At 51.5% G+C, this 24,184-nt stretch overlaps 1 protein-coding gene across 1 annotated transcript; it reads right to left on the bottom strand.

Moving 5' to 3' along the window:
• Positions 1-7,301: 7,301 nt before the first annotated feature.
• LOC125531067 (cytochrome P450 94C1) lies at positions 7,302-9,111 on the bottom strand. Its single transcript, XM_087540308.1, has one exon. The coding sequence runs from the start codon at positions 9,038-9,040 to the stop codon at positions 7,520-7,522; it is 1,521 nt and encodes a 506-aa protein (XP_087396434.1). The 5' UTR covers positions 9,041-9,111; the 3' UTR covers positions 7,302-7,519.
• Between the last annotated feature and the right edge of the window lie 15,073 nt (positions 9,112-24,184).

Raw genomic sequence — 24,184 nt, 5'->3', positions numbered from 1 at the left:
TACATAGATCTAGCTAGGCCACAAAAAGTGCATGTGCACGTTGTTGGAGCGAGCTAGGGAGAAAAAAAGTAGATCTACATCATGAAGATAGCTTTCCCCTTACTTACCTATCAAAAAAAGGTAATTTCACCACTTAATTTTGATGAATCTATGGTGGAAATGAGGTGAGGAGGAGGAGATGGCCGAAAGCTTGGAGAAGGAGGTGGAGGGAATGAAGTGGGGAAAGTGGGTGGGTAGGTGTGGGGCTGTCCAAAATATCTTATTGGGGTCCCAGGTTATTAATGGCGCACCACCAGCAAATGCGCCATTAATAACCCTGGTTACTAATGGCGCACCTGCAGGTGGTGCGCCATTAGTAGTTTTGCAAAAAAGTAAAAAAAATATATATATACTAATGGCGCACCGAGTAATAGTGCGCCATTACTAGTTTAAACTAGTAATGACGCACTGTGAAACGATGCGCCATTAGTAGTTTTGCAAAAAAAAAAGAATAATTTTTTTACAGTAATGGCGCACTGTCTGCTTGGTGCGCCATTACTACTTAGAACTAGTAATGGCGTACTTCGACCTGATGCGTCATTAGTATGTATGGAAAAATGGAAAAAATAATAATTTAATACTAGTGGCGCACCCTGTTTCTAGTGCGCCATTAGTGTCTTCCACACTAATGGCGCATCACCAACCGGTGCGCCATTAGTATATAGTAGTGGCGCACTGCTTCCATGGTGCGCCATTAGTATCAATCCTATCTATAGCTCTTTTCCTAGTAGTGAGAAATAGAAGCAATCCACTTCAACAATGAAGACTAATTTTGAACCATGACAATCGAATGCCTATGACGGACAATTATAATGTCGCGAGGATGACAATTTTCTTTAGCAAGCACGACAAAATCCTACCAAAAAACTGAGCATGAGTCATCCTCGTGACAATATAATTTGCCATCCTGGGTATTCGATTTGCCATTGTAAAAAAATCTGATGTTCAATCTATATTGGGGTCCTTTCTTATAAATGACTTTCTACTATGCATGCGAGCTGGCTTGTATGTTTTGTTGTGTGTCATTACTTGGAGATTCATTCGACTCTAGTTTTGACAAAGATTGTCTTGTTCTAGAGGATTAATCGTGTTTTCTCTTGCTGCAAAGTGTATCGTAATGTTCGTTATGTACCATCAAAATAAGAGTGCACTCCTTAGATTTTAATCTAGTTTCATCAGTTTTGCTATTTATCAGGTATTTGAAGAAAAAAATTGTGCCATTCACCTCCTACCTTCCTTCCCTCATGTCAGACCTGGCCGGAGAAGACAACCCCATTATCTATCATAGGGGAAGCCTTGGCCTCATTATCAATCTTAGGGGTGGGGGTGCAGGGGATCGCCGGAGTTCTTTTTCGGTTTAGCGGGGCATAGAAGGATGGTTGGGGCGGCGACCAACATGACAGTGGGGGGAGGTTGAGGGGAGGGCGGGGAAGGAGAAACCGTCGGGGCGGAGGAAGAAGAAAGAGAGGAGATGAAGAACAGTGCGCGCTTGATGGCCGTTGGATGTTGATCGTATGGTTGAAAGAAAAAGTATTTACGCTATTTTTTTATGTAATGATTGACGCTATACTTTTTTCAGGCACCTGACGTATAGTCGATCCCTACTCCCAAGTTTCATTGATATTATAGGTTTCTTCTTTGTTTGAGAGAGTATCAGCATACCTGTATGAATGAATCTCCAATATGTTCAACTGTGAATCAAGTGGCATCGGCTGGTTATCATTATTTCCTGTGTGCCACTTCAAGTTGAAAGATCCTACGGCCCCGCGTCGCTCCCCCGCGGGCGACCTGGGCCCCAAACCTAGCCGCCAGAACCTACCCCCACCCGCTCCCTCTCCCCCCGCCGCCGCCGGCGGGCGCCGCCGGGCAAAGCCCACGAGGTGCCGGTGGCGGCGGGATCTCCGTCGCCCTTGGCTGGAGCGGGGGCCGCGGGGGGCCTCTTCTTCGCTCAAGACGGCAGATCCCGGAGGCCGGCGTGTCGGATGGCGCTGCTGGTGGTGGTGGCGTGGGGCAGCGCAGCCGCTGGCCGGTGGACGCACGTCGTCATGGCGGAGCGCGCGTGCCGGTGGCGGCGCGGCGTTTCTCTCATGGCGGGACTCGTCTTGGCCAGATCTGCGGCTGCTGGTGGAGGAGGATGGCGGCGGATGCGCGACATGGAGTCTGGCAGGGCAGCGGGCTTGGACAGAGCTGGCAGCAGTGTGGTGGTTTGCTTGGGCGGTGGCGGCGTCATCTGGAGGCAGCGGAGCAAACCCACGGCCAGGCTGGTGGTGGCGGCGCTACGATGGCTCGGCCAAGATGGAGTCTTGGCGAGCAGCGAGTGGCCGGCCTCCTCTGCGCGGTGTGGTGATGTGACGCCCCGAGACCGTTGTGCCAGTTGTCCTCCAGTTATTCGCCGCCGTTGCCATGTCATTTGCATGCGTGTTGCATCTTATCATATCATCATGTGCATTGCATCATCATGTTTTAAAACTTGCATCTGTTCCGGTCTCCTCGTTCTCTCTGTTGTTCGTTCTGAGCCCAGACACACTTGCACGCGCCCGCGGCATGTCTGAAATATTATTTTATAAGTGGCCGGAAAATGTTCTCGGAATGGGATGAAAGTTGGCATGCGGTGTTTTTATGTTGTAGGTAGGCCGCCTGCCAAGTTTCATCGCGTTCGGAGTCCGTTTGATAGCCCAACCGTTAACTATAGCGACAATATAGTCGGTCAAAACGTCGGATGTTTTCGGTCTCCGGAAACCGTCGCCGGGCCTCCCTCTCTTCTCTTCTCTCAGCTCGAGACCGTCTACACAGCTCACTACCTACCGCCAGGCCTAACCTAACCTCTCTCGTCAGCCCGCGGCCCTCCTCGCGCGCGCGTCCGAAAGTTGTCCCGGACCCGACCCGAGCAGTCGTCACCGTTGGATCCGGATCATCCCCGAACATCTACAAAACGTCTTCGTTTTTCTCTTTGGGCTACCTAACCTATTTTTCCCGTCCGTCTGATTAAGATCGGAGGGACCAAATGTCCCTATCCAAAAATCCACTTACTACATCTAGACCAAACTCTAACTTCTAGGCACTTGTCCCTGCCGCCGCGGCCGCACTTATTCCCCAAATCCACATCGAGATCCTCCCATTCCTCCTCCCACCAACCAGGCAACCAAAGATCGAGCCCGAGCTCTTCGATTCGAAGCCACCAGAGAACTTCGTCGCTGGTGACCTCGTTCCTCTCCCTTCCCCGTTTTTCTTTCAATTCCCCCTTGTTCCTCTCCCTCACCCCGCAGCCATGGTGCTTCGCAGGTCCCATCCATGGCCGCCCGATGGAGTTCATCTCCGTCTACGACCGGAGCCGCCGTCCTCGCCCGGATCCGCGCCGCCTGTAGTCCTTCTGCTCGATCCGGATGGGATTGAGGCCGTGCCCCTCGTCCCCGCGCCCCTGTTTCGCTCGATCCAGAGGAGAGGACCCCGCCATCGTCAAGTTCCTCTCGAAGCTTTTCTTCGCCATTGCTGTTCGGCGCCGTCGATGCCCGCCATGGGAGAAATTCAAGCAGCTCCTCCCGTGAAGCCCTGATGTGCCAAGTCCCTAGCCGCCGATGCCGTCGCGCCTTCTTCCCATGCGCTGCTCGAGCGAGAGCCATGCCCGTGCTGCACCCCTGCTCGGGAACGAGCACAGCGCCGTCTTCTGCTTCGCCCCGCGCCTCAAGTCCCGCAGCGCCGCCTCCCTCGTTTCGTCTCCGGCCCCTGCCTCGCGTGCGTGACCTCCCGTGCCAGATCTCCAAGGCCAGCGCAGCCCGTCGCAGGAGCGCTCGTCCCCAAGTCCTGCGCTGCCGCCGTTCAAGAGGAGGACGATGGAGCCGCGCCCCGCGTTGACCAGTCTAGCGCCAGCCTGGACGAGTGCCACTCGCTGCGCGAGGCCTCGTCTGCTTCGCTCGCGGCCCAGCCTGCGCCCCGCGGCCTGCCTCCACCTCCTCACCGACGGGCTGAAGCCCATGGTGAGCGCCCCAGCACCCAGCAGTTTCGGCCCAATGTAGTTTTTTTTTCGGTCTGCGAATTTGTCTAATTTCCAGGGAATTAGCAGATTTACAGAAAACCCCTCCATATTCATGTATATAATAACTTAATAACCGTGCATCAGATTAAAACATTTTATATATGTAACTTGCTTAGAATTTTGTCTAGTTTCATAATATGTCATTTTCATCCATGTTTAAAATGTTTAAGATGCTGTTTGTTTAAATTTGCTTAAATAACTTGATAAAATGCTTAAATTCATAACTAAATAACCGTAGCTCGGTTTATAATAAACTTTATATGCAAACGGGGTGGAATTTTGCCTAGTTTAACATGGTGGCATCATCTTGCATGTTTAACAACTATAAAATTTGGTTTGGGGCAGAACAGTACCAAACCTAATATATGCATATGAGGATTTTCCGGAATTGTTGTTCGTTGTCTCCGGCCTCATTTAGGCTTGCCTAGATAGGTAGTTTTCATTTGCTTCACCCTCTTGCCATGTTTAACAACATTTAATATTGTTGGGTACATAAACAAGATCAAACTAAATAAGTCATGTGGGGTTCCGTCAATATGCAACGGAGTTGCATAATGAGCTCCACTTAATTTGTAGGATTATTTGTGCACTTTGCCACGCCATGCCTCATTAAACCGGACATGCATCATACTTGTTTCCGCACCGTGCCATATTCATGTGTTGGTTGTTTACTATGTTGTGTGCTTCTTTCCGGTGTGTGCTTCTTCGGGTTGGTTCTGATAACGTCGCGTTTGTGAGGACTCGTTTGCCTTCGTCCGTTTGTCTCCTTCATGGACTCGTTCTTCTTCCTTGCGGGATTTCAGGCAAGATGATCATACCCTCGGAATCACTTCTATCTTTGCTTGCTACTTGCTCGCTCTTTTGCTATGCCTATGTTGCGATACTTACCACTTGCTTATCATGCCTCCCATATTGTTGAACCAAGCCTCTAACCCACTTTGTCCTAGCAAACCGTTGTTTGGCTATGTTACCGCTTTGCTCAGCCCCTCTTATAGCGTTGTTAGTTGCAGGTGAAGATTGAAGTTTGTTCCTTGTTGGAACATGGAGATGTTGTTCCTTGTTGGAACATGTTTACTTGTTGGGTTATCACAATATATCTTATTTAATTAATGCATCTATATACTTGGTAAAGGGTGGAAGGCTCGGCCTTATGCCTGGTGTTTTGTTCCACTCTTGCTGCCCTAGTTTCCGTCATATCGGTGTTATGTTCCCGGATTTTACGTTCCTTACGCGGTTGGGTAATAATGGAAACCCCTTGACAGTTCGCCTTGAATAAAACTCCTCCAGCAAGGCCCAACATTGGTTTTACCATTCGCCTCCTAGCCTTTTCTTTCCCTTGGGTTCTGCAGACTCAAGGGTCATCTTTATTTAAACCCCCGGGCCAGTGCTCCTCTGAGTGTTGGTCCAAACTAGAGCACCGTGCAGGGCCATCCCTTGGCAACTTGGGTTATGTCGGCTCCTGTACGCTTAGCTTATCCGGTGTGCCCTGAGAACGAGATATGTGCAGCTCCTATCGGGATTTGTCAGCACAACGGGTGGTCTTGCTGGTCTTGTTTTACCATTGTCGAAATGTCTTGTAACCGGGATTCCGAGTCTGATCGGGTCTTCCCGCTAGAAGGAATATCCTTCGTTGACCGTGAGAGCTTGTCATGGGCTAAGTTGGGACACCCCTGCGGGGTTTTGAACTTTCGAAAGCCGTGCCCGCGGTTATGGGCAGATGGGAATTTGTTAACGTCCGGTTGTAGAAAGCCTGAAGTTGACCTTAATTAAAATATATCAACCACGTGTGTTACCGTGATGGTCTCTTTCCGGCGGAGTCCGGGAAGTGAACACCGTGTTGGAGTAATGTTTGACGTAGGTTGTTCTAGGATCACTTCTTGATCATAGTTTCTCGATCGTGCTTTGCCTTCTCTTCTCGCTCTCATTTGCGTATGTTGAGCCACCATATATGCTAGTCGCTTGCTGCAGCTCCACCTCATACCTTTACCTTACCCATAAGCTTAAATAGTCTTGATCGCGAGGGTGCGAGATTGCTGAGTCCCCCGTGACTCACAGATACTTCCAAAACCAGCTTGTAGGTGCCGTTGAACCGTGCAGATGACGCAACCAAGCTCAAGGAGGAGCTCTATGAAGATCATGTTCTTTATGTTGTTCCGTTTTCCAGTTGGTCAGTAGTGGAGCCCAGTCGGGTCGATCGGGGACCTTGTCGCATTTGGGGTTCTTCTTTTATTTTGGTTCCGTAGTCGGACCTTGATTGTATTTGGATGATATAATGCTTTATTCATGTATTGTGTGAAGTGGCGATTGTAAGCCAACTATGTATCTTTTTCCCCAATTGTATTACATGGGTTGTGTGAAGATTACCTCACTTGCGACATTGCTTTCAATGCGGTAATGCCTCTAAGTCGTGCTTCGACACATGGGAGATATAGCCGCATCGAGGGCGTTACAGGTGAGTGGCGGGGCTCTCTCGGTGGCGCGGCTTGGTTCTTCGTGGAGGAGCGGGTCCGTCCGTCGCAAGGCCAGCCTTTGGAGTGGGCGTAGGCAGTTGCGGACGGTCATGGACCCTGCCGGAGGTGGGGGTGGCCGCAGTCTCTTGTTCAGGCTGGGAGTTGGTGCGGTGGCCGGGTTCTTCTTGGTCATGCGGCCGGTCGTCGGTCCTCAGCTTTGCGGCTACTTCGACTTAGAGTTGCGGTGGCGGCTGTGCGAGGCAAATTGGACGGTGTAGCCCATTTCCAGGAGGCGTGGTGATGTGCGTTTGCGCGGATGAAAATCCTGCTTGGCTTATGCCGGGCCGGCGGCGATGGCACCTGTGGGTGTCATTTCCTTCTTGAAGGCGTCGCCGAGGTGTGTGCGCCATGCCCCTCGCTCACTTGGAGTTGGTGGCTGTCTCCGGGCGAAAGCCTCCATTCGATGTTGGATCGGCACATTGGCGGCGTCCTCGACGTCGTATCTCTGTTGGGAGCTTTGTGTGTGGAGACATGATCGGGTTCTTATTGCTCTCCTCTGGTGTTCACCGCTGTCCTCTGTTGATTCTTTGCGGCGCTATGTACGCTCATCGCTGGTGTCTTCAAGAAGGTGCTTCTCTTAGATCGGAGCAAGTCCCGCCTTCCACTTGCCATTTCCTCTTAGGCGCTCAGAGTGGATGGTGCGTCGACAAGCGATGTTCTATGGAAAGTGATGGTCTTCGGAGGTGTCCGGCGTCGGTCGAGATGCGGTGTGTGTGTCAACTGAGGATAGGCTCTTCTGTGTTGTAGCTTGCTTTGCGGTGTTGTCCGCTTGTAATCTTGGTCGTGAGTGGTGTGGTGTGTGCTACGCTCGTTGTTCGTAACGAGTGGTGGCTTCTTGTAATTTCATTTCAACCTTCTATAAAGTTATGGTACGCCTAAGCGTACTCTTAAAAAAAAACTGTGAATCAAGCATCAATTAATGCACGCACGCTAAAAACTACTCTGCGGTCTGCATCGAAGCGCGCTTGATCCTCACTGGGAGCCCGCCGCTGATGGACGCCGTGAGCCCCGGCACAAACGTCGGCGCCCAGCCCCTACGGCCGTTCTCTCCGACCACGTCCACGTCGAACGCCTTCACCACGGCCACGCCGACCGCCTTCATCTCAGTTATGGCGAGCTCCTTGCCGAGGCACACGCGGAGGCCGGCCTGGAACACCGGGTACTTGTACAGGTTCACCGGCGCGAACGAACCGCCGGGTCCGGTGAGCCACCGGTCGGGGCGGAACTTCTCGTAGTCGGCTCCCCAGATGCTCGGCATGCGTCCCATGGCGTACGGGTGGTACATCACGCGTGACTCGCCGTCCACGTAGGTGCCGTCCGGGAGCACGTCGGCGGCGGCGCAGAACTTGGAGTCGAACTGCACCGGCGGGAACAACCGCATGTTCTCGAACAGCACCGCGTGGGTATAATGCAGGCTCATCAGATGCTCATAGGTGGACGGCTTCTCGCCGCCGGCCTCCGCGCGAATGGCAGCCGCGACTTCAGGGTTCTTGTGCAGGTGGATGAAGAGCGTGGTAAGCGCGGAGGCGACCGTATCCCGCCCGGCGAGAAGGAAGCTGACGACGATGTCGCGGAGATACTTGTCGTCCATGGCGACGTCCGAGGCCATGAAGCGGGACAGGAGGTCGTGGCTGTTGTCAAAACCCAGACTCCGCCGCAGCAGAATCATGGCCGACGCGAGGTCGTCGACGAGCTTGATGGCCTTCTTAAGCTCCCTCTCGGACCCAATGTTGAGCATCCGCTTCATCTTCCACACCAACGGCGAGGCCGCGGCGCCCCGCATGGCGCAGAACCGCGAGGCGGCGTCGAACGCGTTGGCTAGGTCCGACATGGGCATGTCGAGGTCGAGGCAGCCCGGGTCCAGCCCGAAGGAGATCTTGCAGACGGTGTCGAAGGCGAACCGCCGGAACACGTCCTGGAGGTCGACAACCTTGCCCTTGTCGGCGGCGTCAGCCAGGACCGGCAGGAGGCGCGTCTCCACCTCCTGGGCGACGATCTTGTAGGCGTAGGAGCGCACGGTGACGCTGCCGAGCTCGAGGCTGGCCATCTTGCGCTGGTGGCGCCAGGCGTCGCCGTCGACGTTGAAGATGCCACCGCCGAGGAGATCGCCGAGGAGCGCGGCGAAGCGCCTGCCCTTGGGGAAGTTGTCGAAGCGGGTCTTGAGCATGTACTCGACGTTGGCCGGGTTGGCGGTGACGGTGCAGCCGAGGACGTGGACCTGGACGGTGCCCGTCGGCGACTCGCGCAGCAGGTGCGCGTACCAGTCAGCGAGGTTGGTGAACTCCTTGGCCCACGACCCCGTGAGGTAAGCCCGGCACCCGTGACAGCCGCACCAGGGGTTGGGCCACCGGCGGACGAGCAGGAGCACAGCGCCGAGCGCCACCGAGAAGATGGACAGGCTGAAGAAGGCCAGCCCCAAGCACCGCGCCCCCCATGACAGCTCCACGGCATCATCCATTGCTCTCTCTTGGATGAGTTGCTCACGAGTCACGAGTCACGAGTCAAGGAGACGATCGATGTAAGCTTGGTGTGGGGAGAGTCAAGCAGGCTGCCTCTGTCTATATACTCCCATGGAGTTGGGGCACATGGAGCATGATGGGCGTACGGGGGAAGAAGAAACACATGGAGTACGTGCGCCAATGCTTTGAACATACCGGGTAATAATGACAGTTGGGCCCGTTCCTTTTTCTCGAATTAAGGAGCTGTTGGCTCCACTTTTTTCATTTCGGAGTGTTGTGCCTGTGTGTGCATGAATGATCAACAAAGATCAACAAAGCTTTTCTTAGAGAAAATTAGTAAATTGCTAAACTAGATCTTTTTCTTTTTGAAACAAGAATTGCTAAACTAGATCTGATGGTCGCCCGAAAAAGAATTGCAGTCTTGCTTCCACGTGGTGAAATTATACGTCTACTACCCCATGCTATGCAGTGTCTCCTTCGGAGATTAGCAGTTGATCTCCATTTTCTGGAAGTACTTCGGACATTGTCGAAAGTACCATTCTGAGCTCGAGCTCAAACGAGCTTGAATGAACAGTAAATTAAAAAATTAGAAAAATAAAAAATTCTGAATTTTTTTGGTAAATTTTAACAAATATTTCAAGTGTTTGCAAATTTTCATTATGAGGCCACATTCGTGAAATACGTGGTAAAAAAATAAACTAGTGCTTCAAAATGCTTCAAGTAGCACTTGTGAGCATTGATTTTGTTTTCTTGGGACAAACTGGAAAGGCAAGGCCCGACATGAAACAGCTTAATTTCCTTTTCTTGCGCTGTGGTCATGGGCATCCATCCCATGCATGGTTACATATCGCTGCCGGTGCGGCTGGCCACACGTCAATTCCATTTCATGAGCAAAGGTCAACTCCACATCGGTCGTCTCCCCCGACGGACACCCCACCCAAGGCCAGAGCTGGCACCTCACATCGTCTCGTTCGTCGTCGTAGACCCTGTTGCCGCCACACACAACACAACGCCGCCGATATAATTAGCAGGGACATGCATCCGTACATAGCTCCATCGTGGATCCATGGCAACCGCTCACGCTCAAGTTCTCTTCTGACCTAACGCGCACGTGCACGGAGTTCCATCGTGGATCCATGGGATACATACGCCGAGGATCGTGACATGCCGCTCAAGTGCGATGCGTTCGATCTTAAAATAATGGAAAAACTAATGCCCACACGCATGAGCGTTTGCATCTCACCCACACGCGTGGAACCATATCCGTTTGTGTTTGCATGAATCTTAGCATGTTTGTGGTGCCACGTAGGACTAGGCTGGTGTGTGGGCATTCATTCGGTCGACCACACGTCCGCTTTCACCACACGGAGGAACCGGTGTGTGGGCATTTAGCAGTTCGCCCACACGTCAGTTTTCACTCACGCACAGAGGCTGGTGTGTGGGCGTTTAGCAGTTCGCCCACACGTCTGTCTCCTCTCCCACACGCAAAGCTGCCAGTTGCCATGTGCTTTGCAGGGTACATGACAACTGTCCTAGTGTGCTTGTAAGTAGATGGCAACTCTCTCTTTTTACCCGAACATGTCAGTTGCCATGTGTTTTGTAGGGTACATGGCAACTGCCCTAGTGTGCTTGTAAGCAGATGATAACTCTCTCTTTAACCGAACATGTTATTTTGCCATGTTTTTTTGTAGCGCTACACAGCAACTGCCTATTGTTAGTAGGTGGCAACTCATAAAGTTTTCAAATCATGGCAACTGCAGTAAAGCATACCATACATGACAACTGCCTAGTGTTAGTAGGTGGCAACCAAGTTTTCAAATCATGGCAACTATAGTAAAACAGACAATACATGGCAACAACTGCAGTTGTCCAAAAATGGCATCTGACACTTGACCTGAGATGGCAACTGCAGTTGAGCAACCATGGCAACTGTAGTTGTCTGACATGGCAACTGTAGTTCAGCGACATGGCAACTGCAGTTCATGGAAGAGGGACCGGACCATGGCAACTGCAGGGCGCGTGCTGCCTGTCACGCGGGGCGTGCGGTACCATGAGGTAGGAGGCCTGACGTACGGGCGTGTGGGCATTATCTATTTTGCCCACACGCATGCGTGTAAGAGGGACCGAGAGGGAAAAAAAGAGGCGTGTGAGCATTACTTGTTTTGCGCACACGTAGACGTGTGGGCTAATTCCCTTAGACACCACACAAAATGTGTGGGCATACCCCTTAACGCCCACACGTGTGGGCGTTATCGGCGTTGAGGGAGTCTTGGATTAGGGGGTCTCCAGACAGCCGGACTATCTCCATTGGCCGGACTGTTAGACTATGAAGATACAAGATTGAAGACTTCGTCTCGTGTCCGGATGGGACTCTACTTGGCATGGAAGGCAAGCTAGGCAATACGGATATGGATATCTCCTCCTTTGTAACCGAACTTGTGTAACTCTAACGCTCTCCGGTGTCTATATAAACCGGAGGGTTTTAGTCCGTAGGACAACAATCACAACATACAATCATACCATAGGCTAGCTTCTAGGGTTTAGCCTCTCTGATCTCGTGGTAGATCTACTCTTGTACTACACATATCATCAATATTAATCAAGCAGGACGTAGGGTTTTACCTCCATCAAGAGGGCCCGAACCTGGATAAAACTTCGTGTCCCCTGCCTCCTATTACCATCGGCCTAGACGCACAGTTCGGGACCCCTACCCGAGATCCGCCGGTTTTGACACCGACATTGGTGCTTTCATTGAGAGTTCCGCTGTGACGTCGCCACCAGGAAGGATGTCTCATCTCGTCTTTAAAGATGGCACTATCGCTGAGGGAGCTTTGGCTATCGGCCAAACTCGCCGGCTAGGTGGTTTTCTTACGACCGCCTGTTCGGTCGCTGCGCCGACGATGACTTCTCGGGTCATCGAAAGCAATCTTCACGTCAACTCGGAACTCGCCGAGCAGTTAGATCCAATGGAGCTCTCTTCCCTGAACGAGCTCTTGGATCGCATCGCCGTCCTGGCAGTCACTACAGACTACGATCAGATTGGGCCTAAACCCGTTCTGAGAGAGATTAACTCTCCCCAGGTCACCCATCACGTTGCAGTGGTGGAGGAACAATGCGGCAACCCTTCATCTATCTTAAGGACTAGCTATGTCCGGATTCCCGATCCCTCCAAGACGGATACCCGCGGAGGGGAGGACGTCACTCAAGGCCTGAACCTAGAATCAGGCAGCGGGCTAGATTTATCAGAAAACATCCAAGAATCCAAACTTTCGAGTTTGGAAACTCCTTGGCCCCTGAGTCTCAGATCAGGTGAGGATTCGGATTCAATTCCACCCACCCACCCAAACATACGCGATCTATCCCACATTAGGCAAGAGCCCGAAGAAACAGTACACCATTACTGGGCCAGATTCCTCCTAGTCATGAACAGGATAAAGGACTGCCGCGAGGAAGATGCAATTTCATTCTTTTGCAATAATTGCACGGACAAGGGAATCCTCAATGCCATAAGTCGCCGCGAAATTACACGCTTTGACGACTTGGTGTCCATAGTACGAAAGTACTGTGCGATGGAAAGCGCCTGGAAAACCGAAATAAAATTTTGGGATAATCCGGCCCCGAATACAAACCCAGTCCGAAATAAAAGGGTGCATTATCACAATACACCTGGGTTAACTACCAAAAAACAAAAGCCCTTTACTGGGCAAGGAACCATACTGGAGGGATGGCTCAACGGACCCTGCAAAATTCATAGTACAGCGGATGCAATACCAACGCACAACCTTAGAGCATGTTGGATACTCCGGCAGGTGGCCAAAAGTGGTGAGGATCTACTCCTCCCAAAAACCAAAGAGAACCATCCCACGGACAACAATACGGTGTCAACGGTATTTGAGACCTTCGCATTAAATAATAGACGCAAGCGAACACTCCGCAGCATGGCCGAAATCTGCCACATAGCAGAAATAAATCCTTGGAGTGACACGGCTATTACCTTCAATGCCAGTGACGAACCCAAATTCCGAACAGCCCGAGCACCAGCCGCACTGGTCCTCAGTCCAATCGTGGACGACTTTCGACTCACCAAGGTACTCATGGACGGCGGCAGCGGATTAAACCTCATCTATGAGGAAACTCTTCAAAAGATGGAAATAGACTGGAGCCGCATTGAGCATAGTAGCACAACCTTTAGAGGAATCATCCCCAGTCGGGAAGCATGCTGTGCTGGGAAAATCACACTAGATGTGGCATTCGGCACACGGATAATTACAGGTCCGAAGAAATTACATTCCAAGTGGCCCCGTTACCCCATTACGGGTATATGAAGCTCAAAATGCCCGGGACCAACGGAATCATCACTCTTGCTAGTGATCTAGACATAGCACTCTGCGTCGAAAATAAGACAGCCGCACTGGCCCTCGAGGCACTATCCGAAGCCCTAGCGGCCGAGGAGCTAACTGCGCTGCGCTCCACGGTGAACAGGGACGATGTGATACTCGATAAAAGATCCAAGTCCACCTCCTTTAAACCGGCGGACGAAATAGTCAAATTCCAAGTCCATCCAATGGACCCTACAAAAACAGCTTCCATCGGGGCATAATTAAACCCTGATGTCGACGCTGCACTGCGAGAGTTCCTACGCGAGAACTGGGACATTTTCGCCTGGCACCCTTCAGACATGCCAGAAATCCCACGTAGGCTGGCTGAGCACAACTTAAATATCCTAAAAGGATTCAAGCCAGTCAAGCAGGCTCTTCGACGTTTCTCCGAGCCTAAGAGATAAGCCATGGGAGAGGAACTAGCCAAGCTATTGGAGGCCGGATTCATCAGAGACATAAAACATCCGGACTGGCTAGCAAACCTGGTGATGGTACCAAAGAAGGACAAATCCTGGCGCTTGTGCGTCGATTTTAAGGACCTTAACAAGGCCTGCCCAAAGGATCCCTTCCCCCTCCCCCGCATCGATCAAATCATCGATGCTACCGCAGGACACGATTCATTGTGTTTCCTCGACGCATACTCCGGCTACCATCAAATTAAAATGGCGGAGCCAGACCAAGCCGCAACGGCATTCATCACACCATACGGCCCATTCTGCTTCAACACAATGCCCTTCGGGCTCAAAAACGCCGACGCAACATATCAGCGCATGATTCAGACATGTCTGGCAAACCAGATCGGCAAAACAGTGGAGGCATACGTGGACGATGTGGTCGTTAAAACCAAGCATGTCGACACTCTAGTAGACGACTTGAGGCTCACATTCGACAACCTCCGAACATATGACATCAAGCTCAATCCGGAAAAATGCGTTTTCGGCGTACCAGCCAGAAAGCTCCTGGGATTCATTGTCTCTAGTAGAGGTATTGAAGCTAATCCGGCCAAAATCCGAGCGTTGTCACAGTTGGCTACACCAACAGACCTCAAACAGATACAAAAATTGACTGGATGCGTGGCGGCTCTAAGCCGCTTTATCTCCCGCTTGGGAGAAAAGGCATTACCCCTTTATCGCCTCCTCCGGCGCACCGAACACTTCGAGTGGACGGATGCCGCCTCGGCCAGACTCAACGAAATAAAAGCCATATTGGCAACAAACCCAGTCCTGGCCACGCCAAACATTGGTGAACCAATGCTATTATACATTGCGACAACTCATCAAGTAGTAAGCGCAGTACTCGTCGTCGAGCGAGAAGCGGACGGACACAAATTCCCCCTTCAAAAGCCGGTTTACTATGTGTCCACTGTCCTTACTCCATGCAAATCACGGTACCCGCATTATCAAAAGATAGCGTATACGGTATTCATGGCATCCCGGAAGCTGCAACACTACTTTCAAGAGTGTTCGATAACGGTAGCCTCAGAAGTACCACTTAACGATATTATAAACTACCGCGACGCGACGGGCCAGATTGCCAAATGGGCCATTGAGCTCCTCCCGTTCGACATAACTTACAAGCCACGACAAGCTATCAAGTCGCAAGTTTTGGCAGACTTCGTCGCTGAGTGGACGGAAGCCGAACTCCCTAAAGAGTACGACACATATTCAAACTGGATCATGCACTTCGACGGCTCCAAAATGTTGGCTGGTCTGGGGGCTGGCATCGTTTTGACGTCCCCAACAGGAGATACCATCCAATACGTACTACAGATAATGTACACGGACTCCAACAACGCGGCCGAATACGAGGCCCGTCTACATGGTCTCCGGATGGCAGTATCTATGGGCATTCAACGCCTAGAGGTGCGTGGGGATTCGAACCTCGCGATATCCCAAATAAATGGAGACTTCGATGCTAAGGATCCGAAAATGGCAGCTTATCGCAATGTCGTCCTAAAAATGTCAGCTCGATTCGAGGGGCTCAAATTTCACCATGTGGCTCGGGAAAACAATCAGGCGGCGGATATCCTCGCCCGCATCGGTACAAAACGCGATGCGGTCCCTCCCAACATATTTCTGGAACGACTCTTCAAGCCATCCATAGCATGGGAAGGGACACCGGTAACAACAGTCCGGACCCGGCCAAAATACCCGATACCGAACTCTCTGACACAATCGGAGGCCCCGCCACCGAAATAACACAATCAGCCCACGACATAATGGCCATTATTGCCCCGTGGACAGAACCATTCATGGCCTACCTAACTAGACAGGAACTTCCGGAGGACCAAAATGAGGCACGCTGCATAGTGCGGCGATCCAAGGCCTACAGGGTCCATGAGGGAGAATTGTACAAAAAAGCGCTACGGAGTCCTTCAAAGGTGCATCTCCGAAGAGGAAGGGCGGAACCTTTTGGCAGAAATTCACGCCAGACTCGGCGGACAGCACGCCGCAGCCCGGGCTCTTGTAAGCAAGGCCTTCCGTACAGGATTTTATTGCCAATGGCCTGAGCATATGCACATGACTTGGTCCAACGTTGCGCCGGTTGCCAGCTCTTTGCAAATAAAAACCACATGCCACCCACCGCCCTCCAGACAATCCCCATTACATGGCCCTTCGCGGTCTGGGGGCTTGACATGGTTGGACCCCTTAAAGGGGGAACCCACAAGAAAAAATACTTACTGGTCATGGTGGATAAATTCACCAAATGGATAGAGGCTAAACCTGTGAAAACAGCCGAATCCGGACCGGTGATAGATTTCATATCCGGGGTTGTACACCGTTACGGCGTCCCCCACAGCATCATCACTGATAATGGCACGAACTTCACGGCTGACGAGGTAAAACTCTGGTGTAGCAAAATGGGCATCAAGCTCGATTATGCTTCAGTCTATCACCACAAACCAACTGTCAAGTCGAACGAGCAAACGGCCTTATAATGAGCGGCATTAAACCCATATTAGTGCGCTCCTTAACGGAGTCTGACACGCACTGGGTAGAGGAGCTCGACTCTGTACTCTGGGGGCTGCGAACCACACCGAATCATAGTACCGGATATACACCGTTTTTTATGGTGTATGGCGTAGAAGCAGTTATGCCCTGTGACATAATTCATGACTCACCTCGAGTGCGCATGTACGAAGAAAGAGAAGCCGAGCTCGATCGGCAGGACAGTCTGCACACCTTGGAGGAAGAGCGCGACGTAGCCAAAGCCCATTCCGCATTTTACCAGCAACAGGCTCGCAGATACCAAAGCAGAGAAGTACGGGCCAAAACTTATAACGTTGGCGAACTAGTTCTACGGCTGCCGGATAAGAAAAAGAACAAGCTCGAGCCCAAATGGGAAGGTCCCTTCATTATCGACCAAGTTCTGACAGGTGGAGCGTACCGACTGCGGGATGCATCGACTAGTCGACTCGAGCCGAACCCATGGAACGCAGCAAGGCTCTGAAGATTCTACGCCTAGCACCAGACTTTATGTTAGTCTCCTCCCTTTGTCCATTTTCTGCATATGCATCACCTGTCTTGTTTCCCTTTCTTTCTTTTATTTCTCTAGGCCTTTAAGGGTCATCTTGTGCCTCACTCATACATCACAGATGCGCTAGCCGCACTCTTCATACATGGGGGCTTCTTTCACAGAAGCTTAAATTATTTACCTGGGCCTCACGCCCAACGCATGTGTTATACTTCCGCAAGTACCTTTTTTCACCATTATATGCATCGATATGAGTTAAGTTTTGGCCAAGCTGGGTTGCCTGGCTCTTGTATTTATGCCCTACGTTCCCGTTAATTTGGCTAGGGCATAAGGGGAGCACCTCTGCGATTATTACCGCCGGGTCAGCCGGACGTGTACCTCAGACTGGGTGAAGCCGAAAGCTAGCGTTCTTAAGAGAATATTCGGTCGGTGAACAAAAGATGACTTTTATTTATTATCCATATCTGCCCCCAGATGTTTTTTCTGCGCTTCTTGTCGCAGTCCGGACATGCACTTTAGGGCATGCCTACCCAGGGAAAGGAACCCTTAACGGAACTATTCTCTCTGGAAGATGTTTCTTACTACCCATGTAATATAACATAACTAGTTGGCCACTTGTCTTATACAGCACTAATGACCCCTATGCCTGGTCTCCACGCATGCCCCGGTTATAGTATAACCGAGAGGGTATTCGGATACACTCCGGACTGTCGGGTCCCGAGGTTGAAGCGAAAAGGTCCGCCACGACAAACGATCTACAATCCGGCTAGAAGGCATCATACATGTCACTTTAAAATTACATAGTCAATTTGACTGGTTGAATTCCTCTTCAATGCCATCCAATAGGCTGTCTAGTCTACAGTCCTGTTGGGAATACTTTGCGGCCAATTCTACTTGGCCGTACACTAAACTCACAGGGATCTCCTTGCCATCAGGCCCCATAGGTCCAACTTCGGCCATGTGGTTTGGGTCAGCCTTCGTGTACCGTGTCTTCACCATTGCCCAGGCTTCCCTGGCGCCCTGACGGCAGGCCGATATCTTCCATAATCGGAAGCACCGCCGTGCTCCCTTCAGCTTTTCTGCAAGCTCTTCAAGGCCTTTGGGTATGGAGACGGACGGCCACAAGGCCTGGGCGACGCCTTGCATCACCTGCCGAACTCGTTTGTGCAACTGTGCGAGCTCGGGAAGAAGATCACCCGTGGAACCAGGCATGTCCTCGGCAGGACGACCTGTTAGCATACCTGCAGACATAACTCTGTCAGCCAGCTTCCTCGCCGAACTCTTTTTCAAAGTTCGTTCAAGCACTTACTAAATATGCTGCGTCGAAGCTGCCAATTCTCCTTAACAGAGTCCGACAGTTGGGCACGAACATCTTTTAGTTCCACGCCCAGCTTGGTGTTGGCATCTTGGAGATCATTCTTCTCTTGCCTCACCCTCGTAACCACGCTCTCACAAGCCTTCAGCTGGCGTACGAGCTGTTGCTTATCCGGATTTACTCCAGCATGATCTGCAATTTTATCATCAGATCTGCATATACGCCGCATTCTAATATGATACTTATCATTCGAAGGATATGTTACCAGAGGGGGTCTCTTTGGGCTCCCCTGCTGCGGCCAGTGCGGCCTGAAGTTGGGCTTTGCACTCTTCCAGCTCCTGGGACAGTTGAGTATTCTTTTTTGTAAGAACCTGCATAACGAATGATCCTTAAATCAGTTATCCTAACTGTTTCAAGTCTCAGGGGCTACTGATATATATAATCATCAAATTTTCTCACCCGTATGTCTTTTACATACTGCTCCGTGGCTCTGGCTAGACCATTTTGAGCGGCACGGAGGTGCGCGTCTCCCGAGTTGAACGCATCCAATGCCTCTTGGGAGAAACAAGCGTCACGGAGAACAGTCCAGCGACGCCTATGGTTCATGGCACTTTCCACCTCGGAATGGGTGGCGGACAGTTTATCCGCATCCTCTGTCGGAGGAGCACCCGGCGCACGCCTTGTATTCGTCTCCGCCTCTGAATCCGGCCTTGGAGCCTGGCTTGTGGAGGCGCGATTGGTAGCCTCTCCGGGTATAGTCCGGCGAGCGCTCTTTTTCCTGGAAAGAAGGCATGTGCGTTAATATGCCTCTGAAAATACTATCTTGCAATAAAGACGGCGCGCCGTACCGCTGCACTAGTATCTCAATCCGGACTGCGGATCTTTTCAGCCTGCCTGGCCTCGCGGCCCCTTGTTGGCTAGTTGCCACAGGCTCGGCCTTCTGCCCCGAGGACCTCCCCTGCAAAACGCGGCTGTTATACGGCAATTAAAAGAGCGCAAGGACGAATCCCTTTTTAAGTGTCGGGACTTCGGTCTCAATCACCTGTGAGGCTGGAACTAGCCCGTGGTAATCGGCCGTAATAGCCACCAAAGCGTTGTCATTACTCCGTTGGTAGAATACCTCGTCGATCAGCTCCACAGATATGTCCGGATCCTCCTGGGAGGCTGGGTCAAGGGACCGTCCAGGGACCTCGGGTTGTGGAGGAGGGCTGTTTATCTCCTTTACTGCCTGGCGCAGCTCCTGCGATAAAATCGCTAGAATGAATACTTAACTACGGGAATACGAAATGGATGGACAATAAAAAGTCTCCGCTTACCCAGCTCGGAGGATTGTACATAGAAAATCCGCCCTGCGGGTTGACACGAAGGAATTCCTCCTCTTCTCCCTTGTACAAAGTGGATAAGATCTTTATTAGATCATCAGCCGATCCCGGACCTTTGCGGCCGTGGCGGGTGGCGTCATCCTCCCCGTTGAAATCCCATATGGGGTGGCCTCTATACTGAAGCGGCTGCACCCCCCGCATAATGCATATGGCTATAACCTCGACCATGGTCAATCCGGATCGAGCTAAAAAACTTATCCGGCTCATCAGGTAAAGAATGTCCCTGTCATCTTCCTCCAGGGAGCTCTGTGGACGCCAGCTCCGGTGCTTCTTCAAAGGGGCGTTGACGAACTCCGGAAGGCCGATCCGAATAGGATCCGGGAGGGGGACGTCTTCTATATAAAACCATTCTGAAGGCCAGTCTTCGGATGTCTTCTTCGGGGTCCCGGACAGGTATCCGGTCCCGGCAATACGCCACACTTCGGCTCCGCCCACTTGATATATTGACCCCTTCTGAGAATGGGGCACAAGGCAGAACAGCTTCTTCCAGAGAGTGAAATGAGCCTCACAGCCCAAAAACAACTCGCAAAGGGCCACGAATCCCGCGATATGCAGCAGGGAGGCAGGCGTAAGGTTGTGCAACTGGAGGCCGTAGAACTCCAGAAGCCCTCGGAGAAACAGATGAATTGGGAATCAGAGCCCTCTTACCAAATAAGGGACAAGGCATACCCACTCTCTCTTGGAGGGATTGGGACGCCTCTTCGCTTGCTCTCCGCCATTGTAGGTGGCAAGCCCGGCTCGAACCGGGACCAGGTACGCTGGGGGAAGAAACCCCTTGGATTGAAGCATCGCCAATTTGCTGTGCGGGATGGAACATCTCTCCCAATCTCCAGGCTTGGAGATAGGGGTGCGAGAGGAGGAGCTGCGTCGACCGGCCATGATGGAATGGATCTCTGTCGGGTGCGCTCCGATGAAGGCTCGCCAAGGGGGGATGGCGTGATTTGGATCTGAATCCTCGTCTTTTTAAATAGGCGGCTCATTCACATAGCTAGGGGGGTAAATGTGAAAACACCCTGGCTCTTCACATTCGCTCAACACGTGGAAAGTGGCCATTATTGGGCGTGGAAGCCGAGGAGTACAAACATTCACAAGAAACTGGACATTATTTCGACAGGTACACAGAATTTGGAGAGGTACCCGCCTTGCAATGCCGAAGACAATACTGTGCACCGGACTCATCGTCATTCAAGCCTGGTTCGGGGGCTACTGAGGGAGTCCTGCATTAGGGGGTCTCCGGACAGCCGGACTATCTCCATTGGCCGGACTGTTAGACTATGAAGATATAAGATTGAAGACTTCGTCTCGTGTCCGGATGGGACTCTACTTGGCGTGGAAGGCAAGCTAGGCAATATGGATATGGATATCTCCTCCTTTGTAACCAACCTTGTGTAACCCTAACCCTCTCCGGTGTCTATATAAACCGGAGGGTTTTAGTCCGTAGGACAACAATCACAACATACAATAATACCATAGCCTAGCTTCTAGGGTTTAGCCTCTCTGATCTCGTGGTAGATCTACTCTTGTACTACCCATATCATCAATATTAATCAAGCAGGACATAGGGTTTTACCTCCAACAAGAGGGCCCGAACCTGGGTAAAACTTTGTGTCCCCTGTCTCTTGTTACCATCCGGCCTAGACGCACAGTTCGGGACGCCCTACCCGAGATCCGTCGGTTTTGACACCGACAGGCGTCCTAAAATAAAGTGTGATGTGCTCCGAAAAAATGTTCAAGCCCCGAACCAACCTATGGTTGGGATGGTTAGGTGCATAGTGGTATCCCCGGCCCATCAGGGTTCATGTTTTGGTGCTCGCATTTATCCTGGATTTATTTCAGAATTTCCGACAATATGCTTTCAGTGGGAGGAGACGTTTCCGCCGATGACGAGGCGCATACGCTAACTTCGTAAAATCTCAAGATGATATGTCGGCTCTATCTCTCGAAGGTGCTCATGGAGATAGGGTGTGCGTGTGTGCATTCATAGGGGTGAGCGTATGTGCGTTTCTATGAGCGCTTTGCGTCTGTACTATGTTCAATTTTTTTTTGTTCAAGCCATCTCTAACACACGACCGCTTTTGGTCCGTCCGTATCTGTTTGGGTAGAAACGGTAAAATGTGAAGGCCCAACGTGCGAGCTTGGGAGTAAATTCTGTCCGGCTCGACCCAATTGCGATGCAAATTTAGGCTGAATTTGCATCCAGGCGGATATAGAACGAACGCGCACGCGTGTCTCATCATCGGTCCTTGGGGCCTGCATGTTGGCCATGCAACTGCTTCCCACCAGCTCCATTTAATTTGCACACGTGGAAGGGCCCGCATGTCGGCCACCCAGTCGCCCCGACGTGTCCTTTTTAATGGCAACCGATGGACGGGCCAGTTCACTTCCACGACCGCGACCTTATACACTCTTCCCTGCTCCCCCTTCCTCCAGGACCCACTCGTCCGGCATGCTCTAGTCTGCGCCGCCCTCATTCTATTGGACGCTGCCTAGCCATGGGGCTGTGGAAGCGGATCCCTGGCAAGCGTGGGAAGCACGAGCGTGAAGCGGGGTTGTCTTTTGGGCTATCCTCCGTCGCCGGTCTCCATTTTGCCGCCCGCCGCCGCACCGTGGATCCACCCATACGCCAAGGTGGAGGTTGGTGTGCCAGCACCACTGGGACACGGCCACTCCGCTGCCATGGCCCGACATGCATCTTCCGAACGGTTGGCATCTCAGCTCAGAAGGGATGCTAGTGCCGACCATCCCGTCGAGCGGCCGCGCCTGTCTACCGAAGATTAATAGTCACATGGCCCAGCTGCCTCCTCGGCAAACCTAGGTAAGCTGCGGAGTTCCCACTGTGGGACACTTGATTCCAGAACAAGCATGACCTGCGGCGGCAGACGTTCACCCTGAGGGAAAACTTGTTGCGTACTCCTACTCTAGGGAGCCCAACAAGGGTGTTTGCACTGTAATCAACTCATTTTCTAGCGCACTTGCCGGGAAGGTGTATTTCTTGCAATAGGTTATGTATCACTTTCATTATATTCCTTCTTTTATTTCCTGTCTAGTTGTAGTTTTTATCATTATTAATGTGTTGAGTTTTGCAAAGTTACTAAAAACTATTAAAAAGATTTATAATTTTAGCAAGTGGTTGCTTTTCTCGTATATTTCCTCCTAGGATGACTTCAAAGAAGGTTAGATTAGGTGATGGAGACATGATAGGATGAGAGAATATATAATGGCTTCCTTTCTTCCTTGTTTTTATTTTCTGACAAGACTATATTGGAAAATTCTACAAGTTATGAACAAGTTCTTATCATGGTAGTTGAGGAACGTGAGGAAAAGTCTATAAATCTGAATCCATATAAGCAACAAACGGTCTTACAGCTTAATGATATGGAGGATGCTAATAAGAGAGACTTTGTATTAGAAGCTTTAACTAGGGAATTTGATGGAGAAGCTAGAGGTCATGGTCAGGGCTGGGTAGGACGCTAGAGAAGGAGCATCACTAGCCAGCGACGAAGATGAGGTGGGCTTAGAGCATCTCCAGCCGCGCCCCCAGAAAGGCTTCCCCAGGCGATTTATTCGCGCCAGCGCCAAAAAAACGGCCCAGTCGCGCCCCCACGAGCCCGATTTTTGCCGGCCTGGGCCGAAATCAGCGCTGGCAGACCCAGGCCGAACCCGCGCGCTAGGGGGCGCCGGGGCGAGTTGTTTTGGCGCGAAGCAGCCGCGGGCCGCCAAGTCAGTGAGACGGGCGCTTCGTCGCCCTCATCGCTTCGGTTCCTGCAGGAATCAATGCCAAGGCTGCTGCGCAGCCGTCGCCGGTTAGCCTTGCCATTGATTCCTCACGGACGATGCGTCATGGGGCGGCACGGTGACGCCTGATACATCTCCAACGTATCTATAATTTTTGATTGTTCAATGCTATTATATTATCAACTTTGGATGTTTATGGGCTTTATTATACACTTTTATATTATTTTTGGAACTAACCTATTAACCCAGAGCCCAGTGCCAGTTTCTGTTTTTACCTTGTTTTAGAGTATCACAGAAAAGGAAAATCAAATGGAGCCAATTGACCTAAAACTTCACAGAACTTATTTTTGGAAGGAAAGCAACCTGATAGACTTGGAGTGCACGTCAGGAAAGAAACGAGGGAGCCACGAGGTAGGGGGGCGCGCCCACCCCCTAGGGCGCGCCCTCCACCCTCGTGGGCCCCTCGTGGCTCCCCTAACGTACTTCTTCCGCCTATATATCTCCATATACCCTAAAACGATCGGGGAGCACAATAGATCGGGAGTTCCGCCGCCAGAAGCCTCCGTAGCCACCGAGAGCCAATCTAGACCCGTTCCGGCACCCTACCGGAGCGGGGAATCCCTCTTCGATGGCCATCTTCATCATCCCGGTGCTCTCCATGATGAGGAGGGAGTAGTTCTCCCTCAGGGCTGAGGGTATGTACCAGTAGCTATGTGTTTGATCTCTCTCTCTCTCTCTCTCTCTCTCGTGTTCTTGATTTGGCACGATCTTGATGTATCGCGAGCTTTGCTATTATATTTGGATCTTACGTTTCTTCTCCCCCTCTACTCTCTTGTAATGGATTGAGTTTCCCCTTCG

The sequence above is a fragment of the Triticum urartu genome, chromosome 2A (genome assembly GCF_056163025.1).
Source record: "Triticum urartu cultivar PI428250 chromosome 2A, HENAU_Tu73, whole genome shotgun sequence".
Lineage (NCBI taxonomy): Eukaryota > Viridiplantae > Streptophyta > Magnoliopsida > Poales > Poaceae > Triticum > Triticum urartu.
This window is presented reverse-complemented; position numbering and strand designations above follow the sequence as displayed.

Coding starts and splice junctions, on each gene's coding strand:
- LOC125531067 (XM_087540308.1), bottom strand. CDS start 9,040: ATGGATGATGCCGTGGAGCTGTCATGGGGGGCGCGGTGCTTGGGGCTG.